Source organism: Oreochromis aureus, linkage group 9 (assembly GCF_013358895.1).
Source record: "Oreochromis aureus strain Israel breed Guangdong linkage group 9, ZZ_aureus, whole genome shotgun sequence".
Classification (NCBI taxonomy): domain Eukaryota; kingdom Metazoa; phylum Chordata; class Actinopteri; order Cichliformes; family Cichlidae; genus Oreochromis; species Oreochromis aureus.
Window position 1 is genome coordinate 3,502,366 of NC_052950.1, and position 23,443 is coordinate 3,525,808.

General features: G+C 44.2%; 1 protein-coding gene across 1 annotated transcript in view; it reads right to left on the reverse strand.

The window, feature by feature from the left end:
* Nucleotides 1-23,443, reverse strand: part of scospondin (subcommissural organ spondin) — a 103,547-nt gene that overhangs the window by 57,525 nt on the left and 22,579 nt on the right. Inside the window, exons 28-68 of the mRNA XM_039617790.1 lie at nt 23,111-23,225; nt 22,834-22,955; nt 21,642-21,806; nt 18,833-19,012; nt 18,253-18,344; nt 16,577-16,808; nt 16,240-16,392; nt 15,485-15,622; nt 15,182-15,364; nt 14,944-15,094; nt 13,849-14,008; nt 13,416-13,464; nt 12,586-12,690; nt 11,286-11,388; nt 10,954-11,066; nt 10,744-10,871; nt 10,526-10,667; nt 10,278-10,400; nt 10,012-10,183; nt 9,858-9,921; nt 9,720-9,741; nt 9,274-9,394; nt 8,884-9,097; nt 8,584-8,725; nt 8,305-8,481; nt 8,004-8,152; nt 6,781-6,865; nt 6,547-6,702; nt 6,277-6,435; nt 6,029-6,193; nt 5,751-5,942; nt 5,527-5,649; nt 5,215-5,344; nt 4,713-4,838; nt 3,884-3,975; nt 2,839-3,024; nt 2,562-2,732; nt 2,223-2,478; nt 2,058-2,104; nt 1,760-1,930; nt 220-368 (exon numbers count right to left, since the gene is read on the reverse strand). Coding sequence (XP_039473724.1) covers nt 220-368; nt 1,760-1,930; nt 2,058-2,104; nt 2,223-2,478; nt 2,562-2,732; nt 2,839-3,024; nt 3,884-3,975; nt 4,713-4,838; nt 5,215-5,344; nt 5,527-5,649; nt 5,751-5,942; nt 6,029-6,193; nt 6,277-6,435; nt 6,547-6,702; nt 6,781-6,865; nt 8,004-8,152; nt 8,305-8,481; nt 8,584-8,725; nt 8,884-9,097; nt 9,274-9,394; nt 9,720-9,741; nt 9,858-9,921; nt 10,012-10,183; nt 10,278-10,400; nt 10,526-10,667; nt 10,744-10,871; nt 10,954-11,066; nt 11,286-11,388; nt 12,586-12,690; nt 13,416-13,464; nt 13,849-14,008; nt 14,944-15,094; nt 15,182-15,364; nt 15,485-15,622; nt 16,240-16,392; nt 16,577-16,808; nt 18,253-18,344; nt 18,833-19,012; nt 21,642-21,806; nt 22,834-22,955; nt 23,111-23,225 — 5,723 coding nt within the window. The remainder of the gene's footprint in view (nt 1-219; nt 369-1,759; nt 1,931-2,057; nt 2,105-2,222; nt 2,479-2,561; nt 2,733-2,838; nt 3,025-3,883; nt 3,976-4,712; nt 4,839-5,214; nt 5,345-5,526; nt 5,650-5,750; nt 5,943-6,028; nt 6,194-6,276; nt 6,436-6,546; nt 6,703-6,780; nt 6,866-8,003; nt 8,153-8,304; nt 8,482-8,583; nt 8,726-8,883; nt 9,098-9,273; nt 9,395-9,719; nt 9,742-9,857; nt 9,922-10,011; nt 10,184-10,277; nt 10,401-10,525; nt 10,668-10,743; nt 10,872-10,953; nt 11,067-11,285; nt 11,389-12,585; nt 12,691-13,415; nt 13,465-13,848; nt 14,009-14,943; nt 15,095-15,181; nt 15,365-15,484; nt 15,623-16,239; nt 16,393-16,576; nt 16,809-18,252; nt 18,345-18,832; nt 19,013-21,641; nt 21,807-22,833; nt 22,956-23,110; nt 23,226-23,443) is intronic.

A 23,443-nucleotide genomic window follows, 5' to 3' on the forward strand; every position in this document is an offset into this window, starting at 1 on the left:
TATAATGCTAGATTCATAAATTAACCTAAGCACTGCTGAATGTTTATTCTAACATTTAGTTCTTTATACAATTAATTCTATTATTATTATCATTATTATTATTATTGTTATTATTATCATTATTATTATTGTTATTATTATTATTATTATTATCATTATTATTATTATTGTTATCATTATTATTATTATTATTATCATTATTGTTATTATGATATATGCTGTTCTTGTGTTACCACAAGGCTGCAGGTTGCAGGTGCTGAACTGCTGCGTGGTGCCGTGAATCCGTATGGGTCCGCGGGTTCGGGTCCTGTACCCTCCTCCACACGTCACTGAACACTCTGACCATGGACTCCATGGCTCCTTCAAACCTTCAGACAAATCACAGCTTAAATTTTTCACTATGTTAAAAGGGTTTCATTTCAGTTATTTTCGAATTTCAGAACATATGCACGCTCTAGTGGTCAGAAGTTTCAGAACAGTCCAATTTTTCCAGCTTTATTGAAAATGATGCAGTTTAATGTCTTATTTCACTCTGAAATGAAAGCATGGTACAAAATAAGCAGTTGGAGTTAAAAAAGAAATCATGGAATCGGTTTATGGACCAAAATACATTCTAAAGTTTTACTCATCAGAGTAGCCTCCTTTGGCAGATGTAACAGCTGAACACAGCCGTGTCATTCTGTCTGCAACAGAAATCAAATATTCTCCCATATCTGTAGCAGACGTTCCCATAAATGTGGACCTTGTAGGTTGCTTTGCTTTCACTCTTCTGTCCAGTTCATCCCAAACCAGCTCGATGGGGTTTAAGTCTGCAGACTGTGCTGGACACTCCATGTTTCCAAGCTCACCATCTTGTTCTTCTTTCTGAGGTAGTTCTGGCACAGCTTGGACTCAAGTTTGGGTCATTATCTTGCTGTAGGATGAACTCCTGACCAGCTAGACACATACCAGAGGGTCCTGCATGGAGCTGCAGAATGCTGTGGTTTTGGTTCAGGGAGCCTCTCACTCTGTACAAGTCAGCAACCCTGGGTCCAGCAAACAGCCCCAGACCATCACACTTCCTCCTCCATGTTTGACAGTTGATGCCACACACTGTGGAATCATCCTTTCACCTACTCGATGGCGTAGAAAGATACTGCGTGATGACTCATCAGTCCATATTACCTTCTTTCAGTCTTCAGTAGTCCAATGGTGGTGTTTCATGGCCCAGACAAGCCTCTTTGTCTTATTCTGACGTCTGGCTTTCTTGCTGCAACTCATCCTGTCAAACCTGCAGCTCAAAGTCTTCTCTTCACAGTTGAAACTGAGACTTTCTTATTACGACCACTATTAAGCTGTGCTTGAAGCTGTTGTCCTGTGAGCCGCCGATCACACAGGCTGTTAACTCTCAGAAACTTGTCCTCTGGTTCAGTCGTGTCTTTGGCTCTGCAGACCTTCCTGTCACAGTTTGTTTCTGAGCCTTTGACGCTGAAGGAAACTGAACTCACTGACACCTTGACTTCCTTTGCAGTCTCTCTGTAGCACAGACCTACATTTATGAGTGTTATGATGCTCTGTCTCTCTTCCACTGTTAATTGCCTTTTTCTCGCCACACTACTTTCTGCAGTACAGTACCGTTCGACTGATGCTGACGAGGGTATGGTACCACAGTGTGTTCAACACTGCTTTATACAGACAGAGGGGGCTGGAAGTAATCCAGGGCTGTTCTAAAACTTTTGACTGGTAGTGTATATTTTTTTTCTAATTCAGTTGTTCTCACCAAAGCAGGGCTCAATGCTGCAGGTATCAATCCCAACCCTGTCTCCTTTGCAGGGACGACCACCGAACGCAGGAGGAGGATTGGTTCCTGAACGATACCTCCTCCTCACACCAACGTCACACGTGCGGCTGCAGGCGCTCCACTGTGTCCAGCTGCTCCAGCCACAGTCCACTGAGAAACACACAGACGCACACATGAGAGACGACAAAGGAAAATAAGGTGGCAGCCACAAACCATTAAGCAAGAAAACACAGAGACAGAGGGAGACAACAACAGCACGTTTCCATTTTTCACTCACCGGGGCAGGGAGCTGTCCCACACTCCATTTCTCCATCGGTGCATGTACTGTTTGACACACAGTGAACAACAAGTGATTTCAGACATTGATTACTGTATTTATGGAAGGTTAGAGCTAAAGTTTGATCTTCCTCTTTGAATGCGATCCATGAGTAAAGAGAGGTACCAGTTATTACAGGCATCAACAGGCAGGGTGGCGCCAGCTGGGTACATCTCCCCCTGGTGGTAACACGGGCACTGTGCCAGGGGCACGCAGCTGCTGTTGAGCAGGTAGAAGCCTGGGGCGCAGTAGCAGCCGTCGTAACAGGTGGTGGCACACTGTACCTCTGTGGAGGTCATGTCCAAGCACACCCGTGGGCACGCGCCACCCTGAGCCTCGCACTCTCGTACTGTCATATACGTCATGCCCTCTGGACACACACCTGCGAGGAGAGGAGTGTAACAAGACTTGTACATGATATTCAGTGGACGGGGTGGCGAAACGTAACAGGGACAAACACGGTACCTGAGCAGGGGTGAGAGTTGCAGTCGCGCGTCTGTATGTGAGGCCCAAAACAGCTTTTACCTCCATGCTGTGGTGTTGGGGAATTACACAACCTCTCTCTTGTCTGGACACCAGAGTCACACCTGGACGAACACTGAGACCAGGCCGACCAGGCTGACCAGCCACCGGGCACTAGAAGAACACAATCAGCTTTATAGCCTTCCATTTTGCTCTTTTTTCCAGGATTGATGGGAACGCTACCATTTATCCTTTCTTTGTGTGTCTACATGTGTCATACCCGGACAGTGCTCAGTGTTGCACGGCTCCTGCTCCTCACTGTCTCCATCGCAGGCGGACTGCGTGTGGTTAAACGGCGTGCAGCTGCGGAATCGCCGCCTCATCCCCACATCATCTACGTGGTTGAAACATGTTTTACTGCACTCTGACCAGCTGGTCCACTTACTCCATGTCCCACCTGGTAGCACTGCACAACAAGAGGAGGAAAAAGTAATGTAATGGACTCATTATTCAGTGCTTTCTACTGTGCCTGAGTAGAGGTCACTTTCACATTTTTCTATGCCTAAGTGTTTTCTATCACAGTCACACTATGATGGAAGCATCAGAGAGCAATCTGGGGTTAGTAAGCTGCCCAAGGACATTTGGCATGCAGACTGGAGCAGCCAGGGATTAAAAGCATCAACTTTCCAATTAGTAGATGACCTGCTCCACCTCCTGAGCTGCAGGATTACATCACCTTTAGGATTGTGTTGCTCAAACTTTGTACATGTAGCACAGAACAGATTTACACACCCATCCATCCATCCATTCGCTTCCGCTTATCCTTTCCAGGGTCGCGGGGGGCGCTGGAGCCTATCCCAGCTGTCATAGGGCGAGAGGCGGGGTACACCCTGGACAGGTCGCCAGTCTGTCGCAGGGCCAACACACAGGGACAGACAACCATTCACGCTCACATTCACTCACACATTCACACCTAGTGACAATTTGGATTATCCAATTAACCTATCCCCTCAAACCGCATGTCTTTGGACGGTGGGAGGAAGCCGGAGTACCCGGAGGGAACCCACGCAAACACGGGGAGAACATGCAAACTCCACACAGAAAGACCCCGGCCTGATGGTGGAATTGAACTCAGGACCCAGATTTACACACGTTTGGACAAAACAATGATGCTTGATATTAACTCATCTAACTTACACAAGAACAACTTAAACTTCTGTGCAAAAGAAATTTAAGCTCTTAGCTGTATTTCTCTGATAAAAACAAAACCCAACACCGTAACATCAGTGTCACTGTTGTGTGTTGGAGCTGTGAGTGTAATATACCAGGGAAACATGTGCTGGAGCAACGCTGAGCCTCAGAGGAGTCTCCTGGACAGGGCTGAACTCTGACTGCTCCTGCTGGAATCACTGGAGACCTGAGGAGACACGGCCAGGGTTAAAAAAACTTAGCAATTAAAAATTTGCTAGTCCAAACAGTAAGTGATACAGAAATGATCAATTATATAAACATTTACAGCCAAGAAACTGAACACTGATAATGTGTTTCACATCAGAAACAGATTGTATAATGCAAGAAACAGGCAGTTAGTGTTACTGAGTGTCAAAAGAAACTGTCAGTATGTTGTTAAAAATGAAAGGAAGGCTTTTTATTCAGCGGACAGCATCAAGTCAGTTAAACTTGTGGGACATTGATGTGTCAGTTAAGTAGCAGAGGGGGTCGTTGATCAGTTTTTGCTGCTTTGGTGTTATAATGAAATTAACAACAGCTGCACTACAGGGACAACCTCTGTGCTCACTGCCCAACACCGTGAAACCCGACATAGATCATCAGAACTGGCGCCCTGTGCTTTTCAGGTTCACCTTCTTCATTGTTATGCTGACTGTAACATCGTTCAGCGTGATCAGTTTGGTGGTGGGTCAGTGATGGTCTGGGGAACCATATTCACAGAGGGACACACAGACTTCTACATGCTAGGCAACGGCACCCTGACTGCCATGAAGTACCAGGATGAGATCCTTGGACCCACTGTTAGTGGATCCTGGGTTCCTCCTAGTGTTCAGCGATGCCCGTCCTCATGTGGCAAGAGTTTGCAGGCAGGTCCTGGAACAGACTGAGCTACTTTAAAACATATATCAAACTAAACAAGCTTACCTGTAACGTTGTTGTAGCCCCAGACCACAGGTTACATCACATGGTGACCATGACGACCAGGCTGACCAGTGACAGGTTACAACACAGGCAGCTCTGTCACATGTCACTTGCCCATCTTTGCACTTACTGTAAGAATAAGCAATTCAATTCAGAATACATAAAGTATTTTTAAACATGAGCTAAAAGATTGATGGATTAGTAATCCGTTTGTTTGTTGATGCATTTATAGGTGGCTTTTCAGATCCAGCCCGCACTATGGCTGAAAATTAGCTACGGCTAACTCTGTGTGTTAATGTACACTGTCCCTGTTAAAATAAATAAATAAAATAATCAGATTTGAGCAATTCTTCAGTGCAAACAATGCTGTCCAGCAGTGCTCATTATGATTCTCACTATTTTATTACAAACACAAAGAAAGTCGACAGAAACTTGAATTGGGACTGATGTGTTTATTTAGTATCATCTTTCGTTTCAGGCACAAAGAGCTGAGAGTGGGTCTTACCACGTGGTACACTGGTCCCTGGTGACCACCTGTCCCGGCTGCAGTGTTTGGCCATCCCAGTGACAGACACACTGGCTTGAATTCACACATCGTCCCTCTTGAAGGTACAGCCCGTAGGGACAACGACAGCCTGGAGAAAGACATCATTCATGCCTTAATCGCTGTTTCAGCTACATTTGGATAAATCTTGTAAAATAACACATAATTAATGTTCAGAAACTGTGTTCTCAAAGGCTAGAAGACCACTGAATTTTGTTTTTGCGCTGTGCAGCGCCAACACCGGCCTAGAGTCAAATCTACTGTGCATCCTACCCGAAATACACTCAGCAGTGCAGTTGCTGTCCAAGCTGAGATGTGAGCAAGTAGGAGGACAAGGATCGACTCTCCCGGCCTGACAGTCTTCCTCTGTTACCAACACCATGCCACGGACACAACCTGTCGTTTTAATAACAGTGCAGACGTTTCAAATGTTTTTATGCTTTCAAGCAGGTAATCAGAACGATCAGGTGATTTCAGGGTCGTCGCATCTCAATGACCTGTCTGTGTGTCCGTGTCTTTGGTGCAGGGCTGGATGTTGCAGCTCTGGCTCTGCCTGGTCATCCCCTCACAGTCCCGTCCACCGTTCTTAGGGGGCGGAGCTGAGCAGGTCCGGTTCCTCTGCCTGACTCCTCCTCCACAGCGGGCGTCACATTCCGACCACTCTGTCCACTCTGACCAGTGACCATTAACTACAACAGGAGACGGGCTGCCGTTGCATTAACTATTACTGGATAATAGGCAAACATGCATCTCATTATGGAGGTCGAGGCCAGACCTGGACACGCTTGAGGAAAGCAGGCTCGACTGTCAAACTGATCTCCGCTACAAGCTCCTCCCGGCAGAGCTTCCCTTAATATGTCCCTCTGCCGGAACAAGGAGCCAAGACCACATGATACACTGCAGGCGCTCCACGCTGTCCACGGGGACATGATACAGTCCACTGGAAGAAAGGAGACCAGAGGGAACCTTAAAAATATTCACTGTTGGGTCACATCACCACTGTAAGGTGCACGTACGGCCTACCACAGTCTTTTTCATCAGATCCATCTACGCAGTCCTTCTGCAGGTCACACCTGCGGTCCAGGTGAACACACTCCCCACTGTCACAGGAGAACTGCTTGGGAGAGCACGGGCTGGGCACCGTGGGCCGCTGCGGAGTCACTGCCGGCCTGGCTGTGGTGCCTGACACAGTCGATAAAAATGAAAAACAATTAGTGAACATCTAAGAATCTGGATGTATAACTCCTCCAACTCTACATCCATGGTGTTTGTAAAGTTACTCATGCGGACCACAGTGCTGCTCGTCTGACCCATCCAAACAGTCCCGTATCCCATCGCACACTTGTGCTGAGTCGACACAACCAAACGATCCGCACGCAAACTGGCCCTGCACGCAAATCACTCTGGGTAAGCCGGTATCACGGGGGCTGGTGGTGATCACGGGGGCTGTCAGTCAGTAGAGCACAGAGGTTACAGTCCTTTTTCTCTTGTCAAGAGACTTAGTTTTAGCATAAATGCTAACAGCATGGCTCCAACCTTTAGTGGATCGAAGACCGGGCGTACCCGAGTCGAGTCGCGTGCTGAGATGCAGTCCAGGATGACCTGTAGTGACCTCTGAGGTTAAATGTAGTTCAAGTTTAAGTTCAAATTTATTATATAGAACTTTTTAAAAACAACAAGTGTTGACCAAAGTACTGAACAATAAAATGGACAAAGCAGAAGACATAAAAGAAAAATAGAATAGTGTTATAGAAGAGAATAAAATCATAAAAGAATAATGGTAACAAACTCATGATGAAGCAAAAGCCGGAGAATAAAAATGGGTCTTTACACGGATTTTAAAAGTATCCAGTGTTGAGGAGGATCTGATATGCAAAGGCAAACGCCCGGTCTCCTCTGTGTTTTAGTCTGGACCTCGGGACAAGCAAAAGCATTTGGTCTGCAGACCTCAAGGATCTTGGGGAGAATACGAGGTTAGGAGATCAGCAAGATATGCAGGGGCTGGTCCATGCAACGTCTTAAAAACAAGCGTTAAGATCTTAAAGTCAAATTGAAAGCTGACCAGCAGCCAGTGTAGTGATGCAGGTATAGGAGCTATATGATCTCGCTTGCGTGTGCCAGTTAGGAGCCGTGCTGCAGCGTTTTGGACTAGCTGCAGTCGGCCAATTGATGTCGAGGTAACACCGGAGTAGAGGCTATTACAGAAGTCGAGGCGAGATGAGATGAAGCATGGATCGCTTTCTCAAAATCTCTGAAACAGAGAAAGGGCTTAACTTTTGCAGTTAGGCAAAGATGAAAGAAACTGGTTTTGACTACATTATTTATCTGTTTAAGGTTAAATTGCTGTCAAAAATCACCCCTAAATGTAGGTGTGGCCCAGGTGGAAATCAACAGAAACATACAGATGTTTGACATAATTAAATGGGGGTCGTTAATGAGAGAGTTAAAATAAGAATTTAGATACTTGTATCAAGTTCATGGTTATAATAAAACGTAATAAACATGAGTATTACATTGACAGAGCGGTGCGTCAGGTCACAGGTTGCTTGTTAAACAGGTGACGGAGCAAAAGAGCAGCAAAAGTACAAAGTAATGTCTGGATGAAAAGATTTAATTCTCGATTCCTCTCACTTCTCTCCTACATTACCTGCAGGATCTCGTCCACTGCTGCATCATCGTAACACAGCAGCACATGTAGACTCACACTTACCAGCAGTTGTGATCTTCTGTGATCGAGTAGGTTCTGTGACTCCTGATGTGGGCACTCCAGGGAGTCCACCCTGAGACCTGGTGGTATACAGGCCTGGGGCACCTGTTGTGTGGTCACCATGGATACCGGGTCTCCCTGCAGAGCTGGTCTGGTTTTGCAGACCTGGAAAGCCTCTTGTTGGAGCTGTACCTAAAGAGGATGAAGAAAATAAAACCCACATGAGCTAAACTGACAATGGGAAATGAGAAAGTGAGCGTGGGTGCAGGAAGGGCCTTCATAGTTTTTGTTTACTGCTGACTTTTGAATGCCAAAGAGAGCAGAAAAATCAAAGTTATCCGTACCACAGCCGATCTCATCAGAATCATCCTTGCAGTCTGGTCGACCATCACAAAGCAGAGACACAGAGATGCACTCGTCACTGTGCTGGCAGAAAAACTGACCAGGCTCACAGCGCTGCACAGTCACTTTCCCACCACCAGAGGGAGATGTTGTCACACTGCTGGGGGTCACCAGCTCATCTGCAAAAGCAGAAGAGGAGAAACCAATTTGTATAACCTGATGAGAGAAGGTTGTACATCCAACATTAGGAATAATTATCATAATTTGGTTTATGTCCTGACCTCCTCGGCAGCCGAGGATCTCCACGCGCAGGTAAAACGTGTGCCTGTACTCTGTAGTCATGATGCGCACGTAGCGAGCTCTGACCAGCCGACCGAGCCAGCGGGTCACAGGGGTCCTGCCCACCATCCGTACCTCAAACACCTGCACAGCAACAAAGAAGACACTTTACCCTGACGCCGGGTTTTTTAACCATAGAGGATAACATCAGTTAAACTTATGACAACATATAAAAAAATGTAATTAGGTTTTACAGTGTTGAAATAATAATTAATGGTACTGTTTAAATGTGTAAAATATACCTTAGCGGGGCCATCAGGCTTCCCATTCTCAGTAAAGTCTGTGAAAAGGCTGCTGTGCAGGGCAAATGCCAGGCGGTATTTGGTGAGGTAACCCCACATTCGCTCAGTGCCCTGTGTCACCACGCCTGACACCCACATGGGCTCCAAGAAATCCACCTGAAAATACGGCTGAGGGTCTGTAGGTAACGGGCTCCAACCGGGCTCCATCACCTGGCTGTCAGCACAAAAGAAAATGACATGACACAGAGATGAGCTCTCTTTTGTCATCTCTCCTTCAAGCGTTTACAAGAAGTTGAAAGTTTACTTAAGACCCACTGTGATAACACTGAAAGACAGCAGTGGAAACTGTATTATAAGTTTGATCTGTTTTAGGCTTGACAAGCGTCTCACATGTTTGGGACTATATTCAGCCGCCCGGCATCGGCAGGGTTGTTCTCACGATGGGAGGACGAGGTGAGCTGACCGTAATGAATTCTCCCATCCTCCAGTCCAAGAGGAGAGGAGCAGATACCTGTGATTGTGATAAAACCACGACAGACCCAGTGATGTTTGCATGCTTTGCAGCATCTTTATTAACAGTTGCTGTACACTTACACACCTCGGCTGCAGCTCACAGACGGACACATACCAACAACAACAACAACTAATGACCGCAGCACAGCATTTTACAGTGGCGAGGTGTGATTGCAGATGCTGGGCAGGTGCGTCCATCTCACCTGCAGCAGCATTGCAGACCACGCCTCGCCACAGTGATATATGATGATCTTTACATTCATTCAACGTAGCCTTCATACGAAATGAAGAAAAAAAATGACACAGCTGAAAACAAACCTCACCGTGATATCCCGGGCCACCGTCCTGCAGATACAAGATCAGAGTATAAAGCACTGTTTTCTGTTCAGGCTGTATGTATGTATATTAACACCTCAAATCCAAATGCAAATAATGGGACTTAAATGACTGCACTGGCTTACAGCAGGATGTGAGACTGCAGCCATAGATGGAGTCCTCAGCGGGGCAGGCGTGGGTGTGTACGGCCTACACAGTAGTGATCATATTGAAGAGTAATTGAAAACAACTGTAATGCTACTACGTTAAACAAAAAAGATATCCGTCCTCATGTCTTACTGGGCGGTAATGTTGTCATGAGGGTGGCATCCACTTTCATCCTCTCCTCTGGGACAGTGAGGATTTCCATCACAACGCTTCCATGCCTCAATGCAGCCCCCTGGTGGGGGGCAGGAGAACTGACCAGCAGGGCAGCTACGTGGACTGGTGGCTGTAGTGGAAGGTTGCGTACCTGCACACAGTGAGTAGTTGTGCTTAGTAAGAATCTCTATGTTTATTATAAAATATTAAAGAGCAAACTTTGAGCTGTTCTGTGGACAGCTCACCACAGTGGGTCTCATCTGAACTGTCCCCACAATCATTAACGCCATCGCAGACCACGCCCAGAGGACCTGCTGGCACGCAGCGACCGTTCTCACATTGGAACTCTTTCTCTCTGCAGCCACCTGCTGGGGAGACTGGAGGAGTGGGTGATGGTAACCAGCGAGAACCTGGTGATGAAAGTAAAGCCTGCATTTTAGAATCGCACACACAAAAACACCCAATATGTAAGACCAGCATCCTTTCCACCAACCATCGCCACAGCCCATGATCTCAAGGCGAAGATAGATGCCATTCTGGAAGTCATGGGGCAAGAGGCGGACAAACTGAGCCGACACGATCCTGTCCAGTCTGCTCTCTGTCACTCCTCGATCATCATGATTACCAAGAAAAACCTGGGAGGAGAACAATCATTAGGACAAATAATAAAGCCTTTAAAGTAAAGCAAAGCGCTTTGGTTTGCTGCTGCACCTTGGCTCTGGGTGGGGCATCGGTGACCAGCTCCTTGTAAGTGTACCACTGTTTTCCATCCTGGCTGAACTGGAGGAAGAAGCTGGACACAAATGTGCCAAACACACCTCCACCCTGGGTCAACACACCTGTAGGAGAGCACAGAGACAAAATGTAGTGCACAAAACACTGAAGCAGCATGCACTGCATGTAAACTGTGTGCCTGTTTACCAGTGATGTTGTATGGCTTTAGCAGGTCTATCTGTATATAGGGACTCTGTGTGTTGCGGGTGTAGCTGTCAGGCCTCCGCTGTGGTAGGTCCTTATACTCCTCTGGTTCCGGACTCCAGCCCTGCAGGAAGAATTTTAAGATTGTTATCAGTGAATACTCAACCAGAACCGAGGCATACGGGACTAATTTTACGGGCATTTGTTCATAAAATATCACTAAATAGCATCAATTGTAATTTATGAGAAGTCAAAGGAAAAAAGAGGATGATGGTTGACATGCTCAGGGGTCTGATTACGTGTGGAGTACCTGCAGGTCACTGTGAGGGTCCCACGCATGCAGACGAGCTGCATCAGGGGGGTGACCGGCCTGCTGTGAAGATGCACTGAAACTTGAGGCAGGAAGAGACTGGACACCCAGGGGAGACCAACATTCCTCTAAACAGGAACAAGGACAAAAAAAAAAGATTTGCATGATTTAAAACAGATACACCTCAGATTATAAAGACTTTTTAAATGCTCCCACAGTTTATGGCTTACAACTGTATAGTAATATCTTTCAATACAGTTAAGCCAATGACATGAGTGATAGCAGCAGTGATCTAGCAGAAGCAGACACCTGTTCCTGGTGTGATTTAACAACACACTTAATAACTTTTCACTTAGTATATAAATAGTTTTCCTCTTCATAACAACTGTGCTGTGGGGGAGTTTTGATAAAAGATATTTAAGTACAGGGTTAGAGGCAGGCACATGGCTGGTAGTGCTGTGCCATACTGCAGATTTTGGTATGGATGCAATACAGAGTAAACACAGGGATACCAATAACAATACCAATACTTTAAACTTATAAAGGCATCTTTTGTAGGAACAAATAATGTATCATGACTTATGAGATAAATTAAAGATTAATCATTCAGAAATTACATACAGAACCTGGAGGATAGAAACAAAGCATCAGTCTCATTGTGTTAGCATGGAGTGATACCAGCGTTGGTATCGTTGCTGTTAATCTGACCACCTCTGCTGGAAGGTATTGTAAGACAGGCCGCTGATACGTGTCTGCTATGTAACATCTACACTAGTTGAAGTCACTGAGATGAAACTCTGTAGTGTTTGCAGAACCGGTCCTTTGGGAATACCTAATGAAATGACCTAACAAATAATGTGAACTTCTGAGACCGTTCAACATGTTTGTGCTCCAGTTTTGTTGACTGAGGCTCGTTACACAGGTACGTGTCTGCTTGCTAACCAATGTAGCTTTAGCTGATAACTTAGCATCACCTCCTAATTGGTAATTACTTCAGACTCCAAAGGAGTAACATGGGAATGTTGGATCCACAACCAGTGGGTGAAAAAATGATAGCAGCACTCATCATTTATATAAAATCTGTTGGCTTAAATGTTTCATTTTTATTTCAGGTCACACATACTGTTGGTACTGAGTTTGCAAAAGCTAACATGTTTGTCTTCTAAGAGGTGTAAAAAATGTCTCATGAGTGCCCTCTGCTGAGCCTCTGGTTGAACTGCAGACAACTTCTGAACAAGATGATTAATAGAAAGTAAACTGGCTCTCCTGGATGGTCTCAGGATCTACCTTTAAATATCTAACAATAGGTATAAGAAGGCACCTACCTCCAGGAGGAAGAGGGTATGTGGGAATCAGGGGTGTAGTGACCTGTGCTGGCTTGGAGGTCACAGTGACAGGGCCAATTGTTATAAGTATTGTGCCATTTTCACCTAGCAGGTGTAGAATACAAACATTGGTAAGAGAATATTCATTAACACAAGATTTTCTACCATAAACAAGAGACAGTCGTCGAAATAATGCAATTTTATTGTTGACCAAATGTTCACTTACAGGTCCTTTATTGTACATGAACAATTCAGCAGATGATGTTTCTATAAGAGTCCCAACTTCATCTTAATGTCATGTTTTAAAGTTATGTATGGCCATTATTTGTTACCAGTCCAATTATAGCACTTACCCAGAATGCAACACTATAAACTAACAAATTGGTTGATTCTGCACAGAGTACTCGTTCAGTTTTTAACTCCATTTAATATAAATTAAAAAATAAAATCTGGGGGATGATTTTCGGACTCATAAACTGCTGTACTCTGTTGTGCTGCTTCCCAACATCTTATCACACCATCGATGGTCTTTGTCACGTTTCTTAATCAGTTCCACTGATCTTTAAAAATCATTTTTACAACATCTCTGTGTGGTGGATTGTGTCAGGAGTGAAGTTTTTTTTTAAATGAAAAGAAGTAAAAAATAATGCTCTCCCTCCAAACACCACAAGTGAGATTACGGTAACATTTATCATTATTATTACGTCATCTGACATTTGGTTGTTACATTAGTAACTACGGAGGGCAGTTCCTCGTGTTTAAGTTCAACCACCATTAAAGTGGAAAGAACTTAATCAGCGTAAACAGGAGAACAACTGTTAAGATTTTACCTTGGCAGTAACAACACCTGTCTCCCTCTCCAGGCACCAGACTTTGGCCCTGCACAAACAACAAGCATTCACCTCAGTCACACGTGTGCTCGAGTTGCCACGACACACAGCCACGTGGAGGCAAGAAAAGGTTGCAGAGGAAGGAGATGATTACAAATGTTTCCATGGAATAAGATACAAAGACACATTTACACACAGTCACATACACAAATGTGCTGATGTACTCCATTATAGTTCCACAAAACATGGACACAAACCTAAGAAGCACATTGGTTACACTAATCAGTGAAGTCTGTAAACAACACTAAAGTGGCGATAGGTGAACAAAATTTAAAACATAACAATAAGACTAATGTGTCACTGATAAAAACTAGAAATATTTTTAGTAGCTTTTGCCAACTAAAATGAACAAAAGCCACACACATCCTCTTACCTGAGGGCAGCCAGTGGCGGCGTATGGACAGTAGGGGGAGCACTGCACTGTGAGGTTGGGAAGACAGCGGCATAGCTGACACTGGTCTGACCACCATCTGTCGCCCACTGTGTGGGACTGACCGTGATACTCACACTCCTCACAGGGGGCTGTCTGACACCTGCACACACACACACACGCCGACAGTGGGTGTTGTAATACAGTGTTAGACACAAAGACGGATAGACATTTTCTTTCAAAGAAACCCAGCAGAGGTGTTGCTGGATGGACGTCATGATTCAATCATGTTTTCTAACCACAAAGCCAGAGCTGATGGAAAATACTTCCTCACAGCATGGGAGAAATGCCTGGTACACGGTTGGATTCCCATGTATAGGAAGACATTTCCATTCTTGGATCAGGGTACACAATATTTTAGCTGCTACTTTTATAACGATCACGACCTGCACCTGTGCTAATGTGCCAGCACATTACAGAGTAACTGACATTACACATTATTCCCACATTAATCATCTTTTCTTACTTGAACATAATCATAAACAGCGGGTGGATTGCTCCACTCTGTCAACACTAAGAAGTGAGGAAACCAGACTACAGAAAGCAAACACTGGACTTTCATCCATGACACCCATTTTCATTCCTGACAGCCAATGATCCATCATCCAGGCCCTGCCATAATCAGATGATCATGTGATCAGAACCCAGCACCACACAGAGAAGAAATGATTGTTTAAGCAGAGTTTGGAATTCATCTTAAAGAACTCTGAAAAGGTTACATGTATCTAACTGATTGGTGGATGACCTCATGAGCTACACACGCAGTCTAGTAAACTAAATACATTTTATTTTAAGCGCATGACTACTTTTTGGGCATTAAGTGGTGATTAGTGGGGTTCAAAACTTCTTCATCAAAATATTTATAATGCTTGATAACACATCTGCTGAGCTCACGTTGAAGAATGCTAAATTCTCACAGAGGCACACGTCAGACGATTGCAATCCCATGGAGAGTGACCATGTTTGGAAAAGGTACGAGTGCTGAAAGTCTTGCAAAAGTACACAGTTTCTAACCAATGAAAGCAGGAGGAGACTTACCGGCGAGCTTTCCTGTAAATTCCTCTGCATGTTCTACCATCTGCATGTTTGGGGGGGTTGTTTGGGCTGCGGAAGGACCACTGAACGCTCTGCACACCACACGGCCCCAAACACTCTCCCCACTCAGACCATGATGACCATCCACAGTGGACTACAAGTGTGACAAAACAGATTCCTCAGACTTTATAGCAGTCTGTGTGGGTACGCCTCGGCTGTGGATTTGACTATAGCGACTCACTTGAGCAGTCAGGGTTGGGCTGACACCTCTGTGGCCTTCCTCTCTCGCACACACAAACCTCACAGTCCATTTTGATCTGCTGGCCCGGCCAGTAGCGCACACCCGCCGCCTCACACACACACTCCTCTGGTGACACACACTGCCCTGTGTGGCTCATCACCTGCCCCTCTGGACACCAGCATCCTAAAAGTATTGATACAATAGAGAAAGAGAAGCTTGTGATTGAAAAAATCTAAACTGGTGAAGAAGCCACATTTTATTTATCACACAGGACATTCCACACGTGTCCTGGGATGCACCGACCTGAGAAGCAGGGTGCGCTGGGATCACAGGTGGACTCACTGCTGATGTGGGCACAGGACAACGGGCAGGGAGCACAGCTGTGTCTAACCAAGCCTCTGGGACAGCTGGTGTTGTCACATCCATCATTCAGACATGGTTCTACAGTGAGGCACAGAGACAGAGCAGGAAGTCCTACTGTAAGAAAAGCTGTCTAACTAAATTCTCGTACAGTATCTGTTTCTTAACACAGGTTAAAGTAACGAGGGTAAACACCCTGGTATAAAAATAAGGAAAGAATCCTTAAAAAATGAATATAGAAAATCCCTTCATTTTAGAACTGGACATGCAGTATTTTATTTTTACTGATTTATCTCACTGTACATATTTTCGCCTTGTTGTCCTTAGCTTTCCCTCATTTATTAGCAGTTTATGGCATTTAAGTATTTATAAGTCTGACCTGACAGTGAGTCTTATTTGTGAAAGTTTGGACTCTGGTTACTTCCTTTCTGGTTTAAATAGCCCAGATTTCCACATCAAGCAACCACCATCATCAGCAATAAAAGCAACAACTTCCATCAACACTACAGATCTACATTTTGTATACTTAGAATAAAAAATATTCATATTTATATACAGGATTTTTGGAGATCCAAAAATATTTATTTTTAATTTTTGCACAAAGCACAAACCATCAAAGCAGCTCCTCTCTGGGCAGTAATTACTTTTATAATAAGTAATAAAACAATAAACATAAAACGTCTTTACAAACAGCTTACTGATCTCCATGGACAGATTAGATGGTCCCGGGAGCTGGGAACAGTCCTGTCCTCCGTAGAGAGGAGGTGTGCATGCTCTGTTTCTGACCTGAACTCCACCACAACCACTGGAACAGTTTGACCAGCTCCCCCACGGCAGCCATCGACCATCAACTGTAGAGAAGACGAGTCAGACATTTTGTCATGTGTGCGTCTGTGACTTCTTCCTTTATGCTTCAATTTTTTTGTCAGTTTTTCTTCCAGCATTCTATAAAAATAAAACCCTATGTTCCAAAATTATAGAAATCTCTATTGCATTCCCAAACATGTGTGTTACAGTTTCTGTGTATGTCCTTACCAGGACAGGTGGTATTGAAACACTCCTGCCTCTGGATGTCCTGACCCCGGCAGTGGTGCAGCGGGTCCCCTGGAGGGCATGATCTCTCCCGGCTCATGAAGCCCGTCCCACAGGTGGTGCTGCAAGGACTCCAAGGCCCCCAGGAGCTCCAGGTTTTACAGCCCTGCTCGTCTGTGGGGCCTCCGAGCGACCCTAATGAGGAGTCTGGGCAGTCTGGAACACCGTTACACACCTAAAAACAGAGCAGGCTCACTGAACATGAAACTTTTCATTTTCTTTCTTCTTTCCTTGAAAACATAACTGACTTAGTTTTAGTATAATTAACAGAGAAAAACAGATGCAGTGTACTTTTATATGTGGGCCTGCAAATAAACTCAGATTCCAAGATTGAATGATGCAGTCAAGCAATAGAAAATAAAGTAGAAAATAAAGTAGTAACGCAACTGAAACTTCTCCCAACTTTCTGGTGTAACACAAGGACTTCTTTCCCTTCGTTGCCTGTTCAGCCACACATCGTTAAGTAAACACATTACATGTTGTAGACAACATGACACGTCAAGTGAGTGAAAAACCTACTAAATATTATGTAGATAAGATAAATTATGGCAACTATGAGTAAACGAACACTTGTATATTCTCCCTCAGAGGAAGTAAAATACTTAATGAGAAGCATCTGGCTTCTGTCGAGAAGTGAGCATGGGAGGGCTGAAGACGGGCGCTAACTTGCGCTATCCAAGTGTGTTTACTGATGCTGTGAAGTGTAGCCCTGGGACTCTCTCTGAGTTCACGCCACACGATGTATATCACTGTCTTATCAACAACTCCTCAAATTATACTAGATGAGATCTGAAGGCCTATAAAAGTTTGAATGCTTGTGTTTTGTGTCAAGATTGCTAACAAATTTAGAAATGTAGGTACTTGAACCATGGACACTAGTCGCTGCTACGGTATTTACCTGATCTTTATTACACTTTGACATTGATATGTCTCAGTGTATTATCCTTTGCATTGTCAATGAGCCAGCGTAGCTTATTTGTGATTGATGAGAGCAATGGTAATCTGTAATTTTCTGCTGGGGCCAGGACATGCTGCTGTTTTTGCCTGTTAGCTGTTATTAGCTGCTGTTAGCTCATGATAGCTGCTATTAGCTCCTGTTAGCTCCTGTTAGCTGCTATTCTCTGCTGTTACCGAAACTTAATTTCAAGTGAATCTTTGAAGTGGGCAACTCACACTTAGCAAGTAAACTCATATGTGATGTGAGAATGCAGTAAAACTCAGGAAAATTTCAGATGCACTTAAAAACTACAGACTTTTAGGACACTGTAGTCTAATATTAGCTAGCGAAGCATTAGCTTATAATGTAGGAATTCTTAGGCTTGAGGTAAGGAGGAATAGGATGAGATGGAGATGAAGGAGAGAGTGTTGTGATGGAAGAGGCAGATAAAGAGATGAGACAGAAAAAACTAGAAAGAGCAAATTAAAATATAAATGTAAAAATGTGTATTTGAAACAGATACTGGTCATGTGAAAATGCAAATAACTTATAACTTATACTACTGTATCACATTTTTGTCTTCTATCCAAACCAGCAGGAAAGCAACAAAAGATTATCTTCATGTCCTTGATCATTTCTCCAAAATATAGATGCCGTGTTGGGGCGGGGTTTAACTTACCACGTTAAAAGGCACACAGGTTCCATCCATACAGGTGAACTCAGAGCAGGTGACAGTGGTGTTGCTGCCAGGAAGTGCTGGTGAGACAGTTTTATCTTAACAGAACAAGATGTCAAATATATTAATGACCGTACAAGAGAACAGGGGAGTTAATACAATCAAGCTTGTGTCCTTTTTAGTCCTGGTGACATCTTTTAATGAAAGCCTGGCTGTGACTGCAGCATAGCGTCATCAGGGTCACTCGTTTTCTCACTCCAGGCTTACATGCCTTCTCTTTATCTAATGAGAACTCACCACACACCAACTCATCGTCGCCCCGTGGACAGTCTGGGACACCATTGCAGACCTGTGACATGTTCACACAGGTGCGGTTGTCACATGGGAAGCTGCCTAAACAGGGAGGTATCCGGGTAGAGCCTAGTAGACAGAGGATAGGGCAAACTGCTCTTTTTGGCCTGATCATATTGAGTCTAGGGTTTTATTCTTGATGCTTAGAACCTATAACTGTACAGTATATACATTAACATACCACAGTTGTCGATACTCTCATCTGACGCATCCCTGCAATGTGGGGTCCCATCACAGAGCTGCTGGTAGTCCACGCACTGGTCCCCACTGACACAAGGCACCTGGCCGGAGCCACACGGGGCGCCACACTGCTGCTCATCACTGCCATCCATACAATCTGTTTCTCCATCGCAGCGCCAGGCCTGAGGCACACACTGCCCAACAGTGGCACAGCTGAACTCATAAGACCTGCAAGCTGGAGAACCAAAAGGTATCAGAGACATTATATATATGATATATGTATAAATATTATACAGGGTGGGCCATTTATATGGATACACCGTAATAACATGGGAATGGTTGGTGATATTAAAGTCCTGTTTGTGGCACATTAGTATATGTGAGGGGCAAACTCCTCAAGATGGTGGTGACCATGGTGGCCATTTAGAAGTCGGCCATCTTGGATACAACTTTTGTTTTTTCAATAGGAAGAGGGCCATGTGACACATCAAACTTATTGGTAATGTCACAAGAAAAACAATGGTGTGCTTGGTTTCAACGTAACTTTATTCTTTCATGAGTTATTTACAAGTTTCTGACCACTTATAAACTATGTTCAATGTGCTGCCCATTGTGTTGGATTGTCAATGCAACCCTCTTCTCCCACTCTTCACACACTGATAGCAACACCGCAGGAGAAATGCCAGCACAGGCATCCAGTATCTGTAGTTTCAGGTGCTGCACATCTCGTATCTTCACACCATAGACAATTCCTTCAGATGACCCCAAAGATAAAAGTCTAAGGGGTCAGATCGGGAGACCTTGGGGCCATTCAACTGGCCCACAACGACCAATCCACTTTCCAGGAAACTGTTCATCTAGGAATGCTGGGACCTGGCACCCATAATGTGGTGGTGCACCATCTTGCTGGAAAAACTCAGGGAACGTGCCAGCTTCAGTGCATAAAGAGGGAAACACATCATCATGTAGCAACTTCAAATATCCAGTGGCCTTGAGGTTTCCATTGATGAAGAATGGACCCACTATCGTTGTACCCCATATACCACACCAAACCATCACTTTTGTTGTTCCAACAGTCTTGGAGGATCCATCCAATGTGGGTTAGTGTCAGACCAATAGCGGTGGTTTTGTTTGTTAACTTCACCATTCACATAAAAGTTTGCCTCATCACTGAACAAAATCTTCTGCGTGAACTGAGGGTCCTGTTCCAATTTTTGTTTTGCCCATTCTGCAAATTCTGTGCACCGATCTGGGTCATCCTCGTTGAGATGCTGCAGTAGCTGGAGTTTGTAAGGGTGCCATTTGTGAGTAGCTAATATCCGCCGAAGGGATGTTCGACTAATGCCACTCTCCAGTGACATGCGGCGAGTGCTACGCTGTGGGCTCTTGCTGAATGAAGCTAGGACAGTCACTGATGTTTCTTCATTAGTGACAGTTTTCTTGCGTCCACATTTTGGCAAATCCAACACTGAACCAGTTTCACGAAACTTAGCAAGCAGTTTGCTAACTGTAGCATGGGAGATGGGTGGTCGCGTAGGGTGTCTTGCATTGAAATCTGCTGCAATGACCCGGTTACTGCGTTCACCAGATATCAACACAATTTCGATCCGCTCCTCACATGTTAACCTCTTCGACATGTCAATGGCTGTGAACAAAGAGAAACTTGTAAATAACTCATGAAAGAATAAAGTTACGTTGAAACCAAGCACACCATTGTTTTTCTTGTGACATTACCAATAAGTTTGATGTGTCACATGGCCCTCTTCCTATTGAAAAAACAAAAGTTGTATCCAAGATGGCCGACTTCTAAATGGCCACCATGGTCACCACCCATCTTGAGGAGTTTGCCCCCTCACATATACTAATGTGCCACAAACAGGACTTTAACATCACCAACCATTCCCATTTTATTACGGTGTATCCATATAAATGGCCCCCCCCCTGTATATTCAACAGGTCCTGAATAGGATGGCAGTAACAAAAATTAGATTAGCATTTCTTTCAAAGATGTTGATGCTGTCATTATTCTGTATTGAGGCAGCAGGATGATAGCTTTGTGTATGTGTATTAGAAATTTAATTCACAGGAAAAAAAGCTTTTGAATCCAAATTTTGTGGCAAATTTAAGACACTGAAATGCTATTTTTGTGTTCTGGTGACCACTGAAGTTAAAATTGTACCTCTTAGCACATTAATCGGAAAAGGACCTTCAAAATAACGGATGCATCAGGTATTGGTCAGTTATAGGTCAAATGGCAAAAAATATTCCAGAAGAACCACAAAGGATGGAATGGGCTGGCTTTATAGGGCACTCTTCTAGTCTTAATGACCCCTCTGAAAACTTGAGATGTACATCTAACCACACATGCATGCTGTACTCTATTCTGTACACGTTAAGCACTTCATCTGCCTCATATCTGTGGTCACTTTAGAATCATTTTTAGGATCATCTTTTAACTGGATAGAAAAAAAACGTCAAACAAATGTATTTTTGCTGGTAATTATTTGACAGTGCGTTTAAGGTTGTTTACATTGTAATGAGAAAATAATGTAACAAGTGGTTTCACGAATCGCTTTCTTCACTGAGTAATTAAGTACCATACTGCATTACTTTTAAGAAAAATAATGAGTTATGTGTAACACAGGGCTTTTTCTGAGAAATGTCCCAGCACAGCAGAGTCAAAGCAAAATGAAATGGTAACACCTTGGGGAGTAGATCATCTTATCAAATACAGAAAACTGGGAATTAGGCAAAAAAGCAAAAAGAAGAAAGACATATAACAATGGGAGAAATGTCTAAGAACAACCTCTGACTAGGTGTTTATGTACTAGAAACACTTTTCCATAACCTTTAAATGACATTACCAGACATTGGTGTGACAGGCAGGAGTGATGGTGTTGTGGTATTGGTGAAGCAGTTGGTTCTGTTCTCATCCTCTCTTCCTGGACAGTCAGTGGCTCCATCACACAGCTTAGTGATGGCAACACATGTACCATCACCACAGGCAAACTGGTCCGGAGCACAGGTCACTGCCACAAACACAGAACCGCTTAAACTGCGTAATTGGTAGTGTATTTGAGAAAATGTTTTTAACTGTTAGTAGTTATCATATGAGTTAGTGGGGCTGGGATAGACTCCCCCACGACTCGGACAATGATAAGAGGAAGAGAATGGATGGATGGATGGATGGATGGATGGGTAGATGGATGGATGGATGGATGGATGGATGGATGGATAGATGGATGAATGGATGGATGGATGGATGGATGGATAAATGGATGGATGGATGGATGGATGGATGGATGGATGGATGGATGGATGGATGGATGGATGAATGGATGGATGATGGATGGATGGATGGATGGATGGATAAATGGATGGATGAATGGATGAATGGATGGATGATGGATGGATGGATGGATGGATGGATGGATGGATGGAATGATGATGGATGGATGGATGGATGGATGAATGGATGGATGATGGATGGATGGATGGATGGATGGATGGATGGATGGATAAATGGATGGATGGATGGATGGATGGATGGATGGATAGATGGATGAATGGATGGATGATGGATGGATGGATGGATGGATGGATGAATGGATGGATGGATGGATGATGGATGGATGATGGATGGATGGATGGATGGATGGATGGATAAATGGATGGATGGATGGATGGATGGATGGATAGATGGATGGATGGATGGATGGATGGATGGATGGATAAATGGATGGATAGATGGATGAATGGATGGATGATGGATGGATGGATGGATGGATGGATAAATGGATGGATGGATGGATAAATGGATGGATGGATGGATGGATAGATGGGTGGATAGATGGATGAATGGATGGATGATGGATGGATGAATGGATGGATGATGGATGGATGGATGGATGGATGATGGATGGATGGATGGATGGATGGATAAATGGATGGATGGATGGATGGATGGATGGATGAATGGATGGATGGATGAATGGATGGATGGATGGATGGATGGATAGATGGATGGATATTATATTACTTTGGGGGGTTTTGTACCTTTACTTGGACAGACAGCCTCATCGATTCCAGAGGGACAGTCTTTGGTTCCATCACACACTCTGTCTGCGGGGACGCACTGGTCTCCTCGACACTGAAACTCTCCTGGTGCGCACACACACCTACAAAGACAGTCATATGAAATGTTCATGCAGATGAATGGTCGAGGTAAAGACAAAAAGAAAACAAAATCTTCTACTAACCATCTTATACGGTCCTTGTAAAACAGACTAAAAAGACTAGACCAGTGCAGAGCATCAAACCTCATAATACACACCCTCTCTCATCACTGAGGTCCCCACAGTCATCGTGGCCATCGCATCGATGCAGGTACAGAATACATCGTCCCCCCGCACACAGGAACTCCCCTTCGTCACAAACTACACCACAGTCTGGGCCGAGAAAAGTAAAGTTCATCATAATTCACAGTTATTCCTATAATTAAATGTATAAAGAACATTGCTAACAGGACACAGTGCTTCACAAAGTATCTGACTTCATGGAATTTCATTTTAACAGTATGCTGCTGAGGCAAGTTTCTGATAGAGCGCATTTCTTGAAGAAAAGGTTATTTTACTAGTTTACCTTGCTCATCAGATCCATCAGCAAA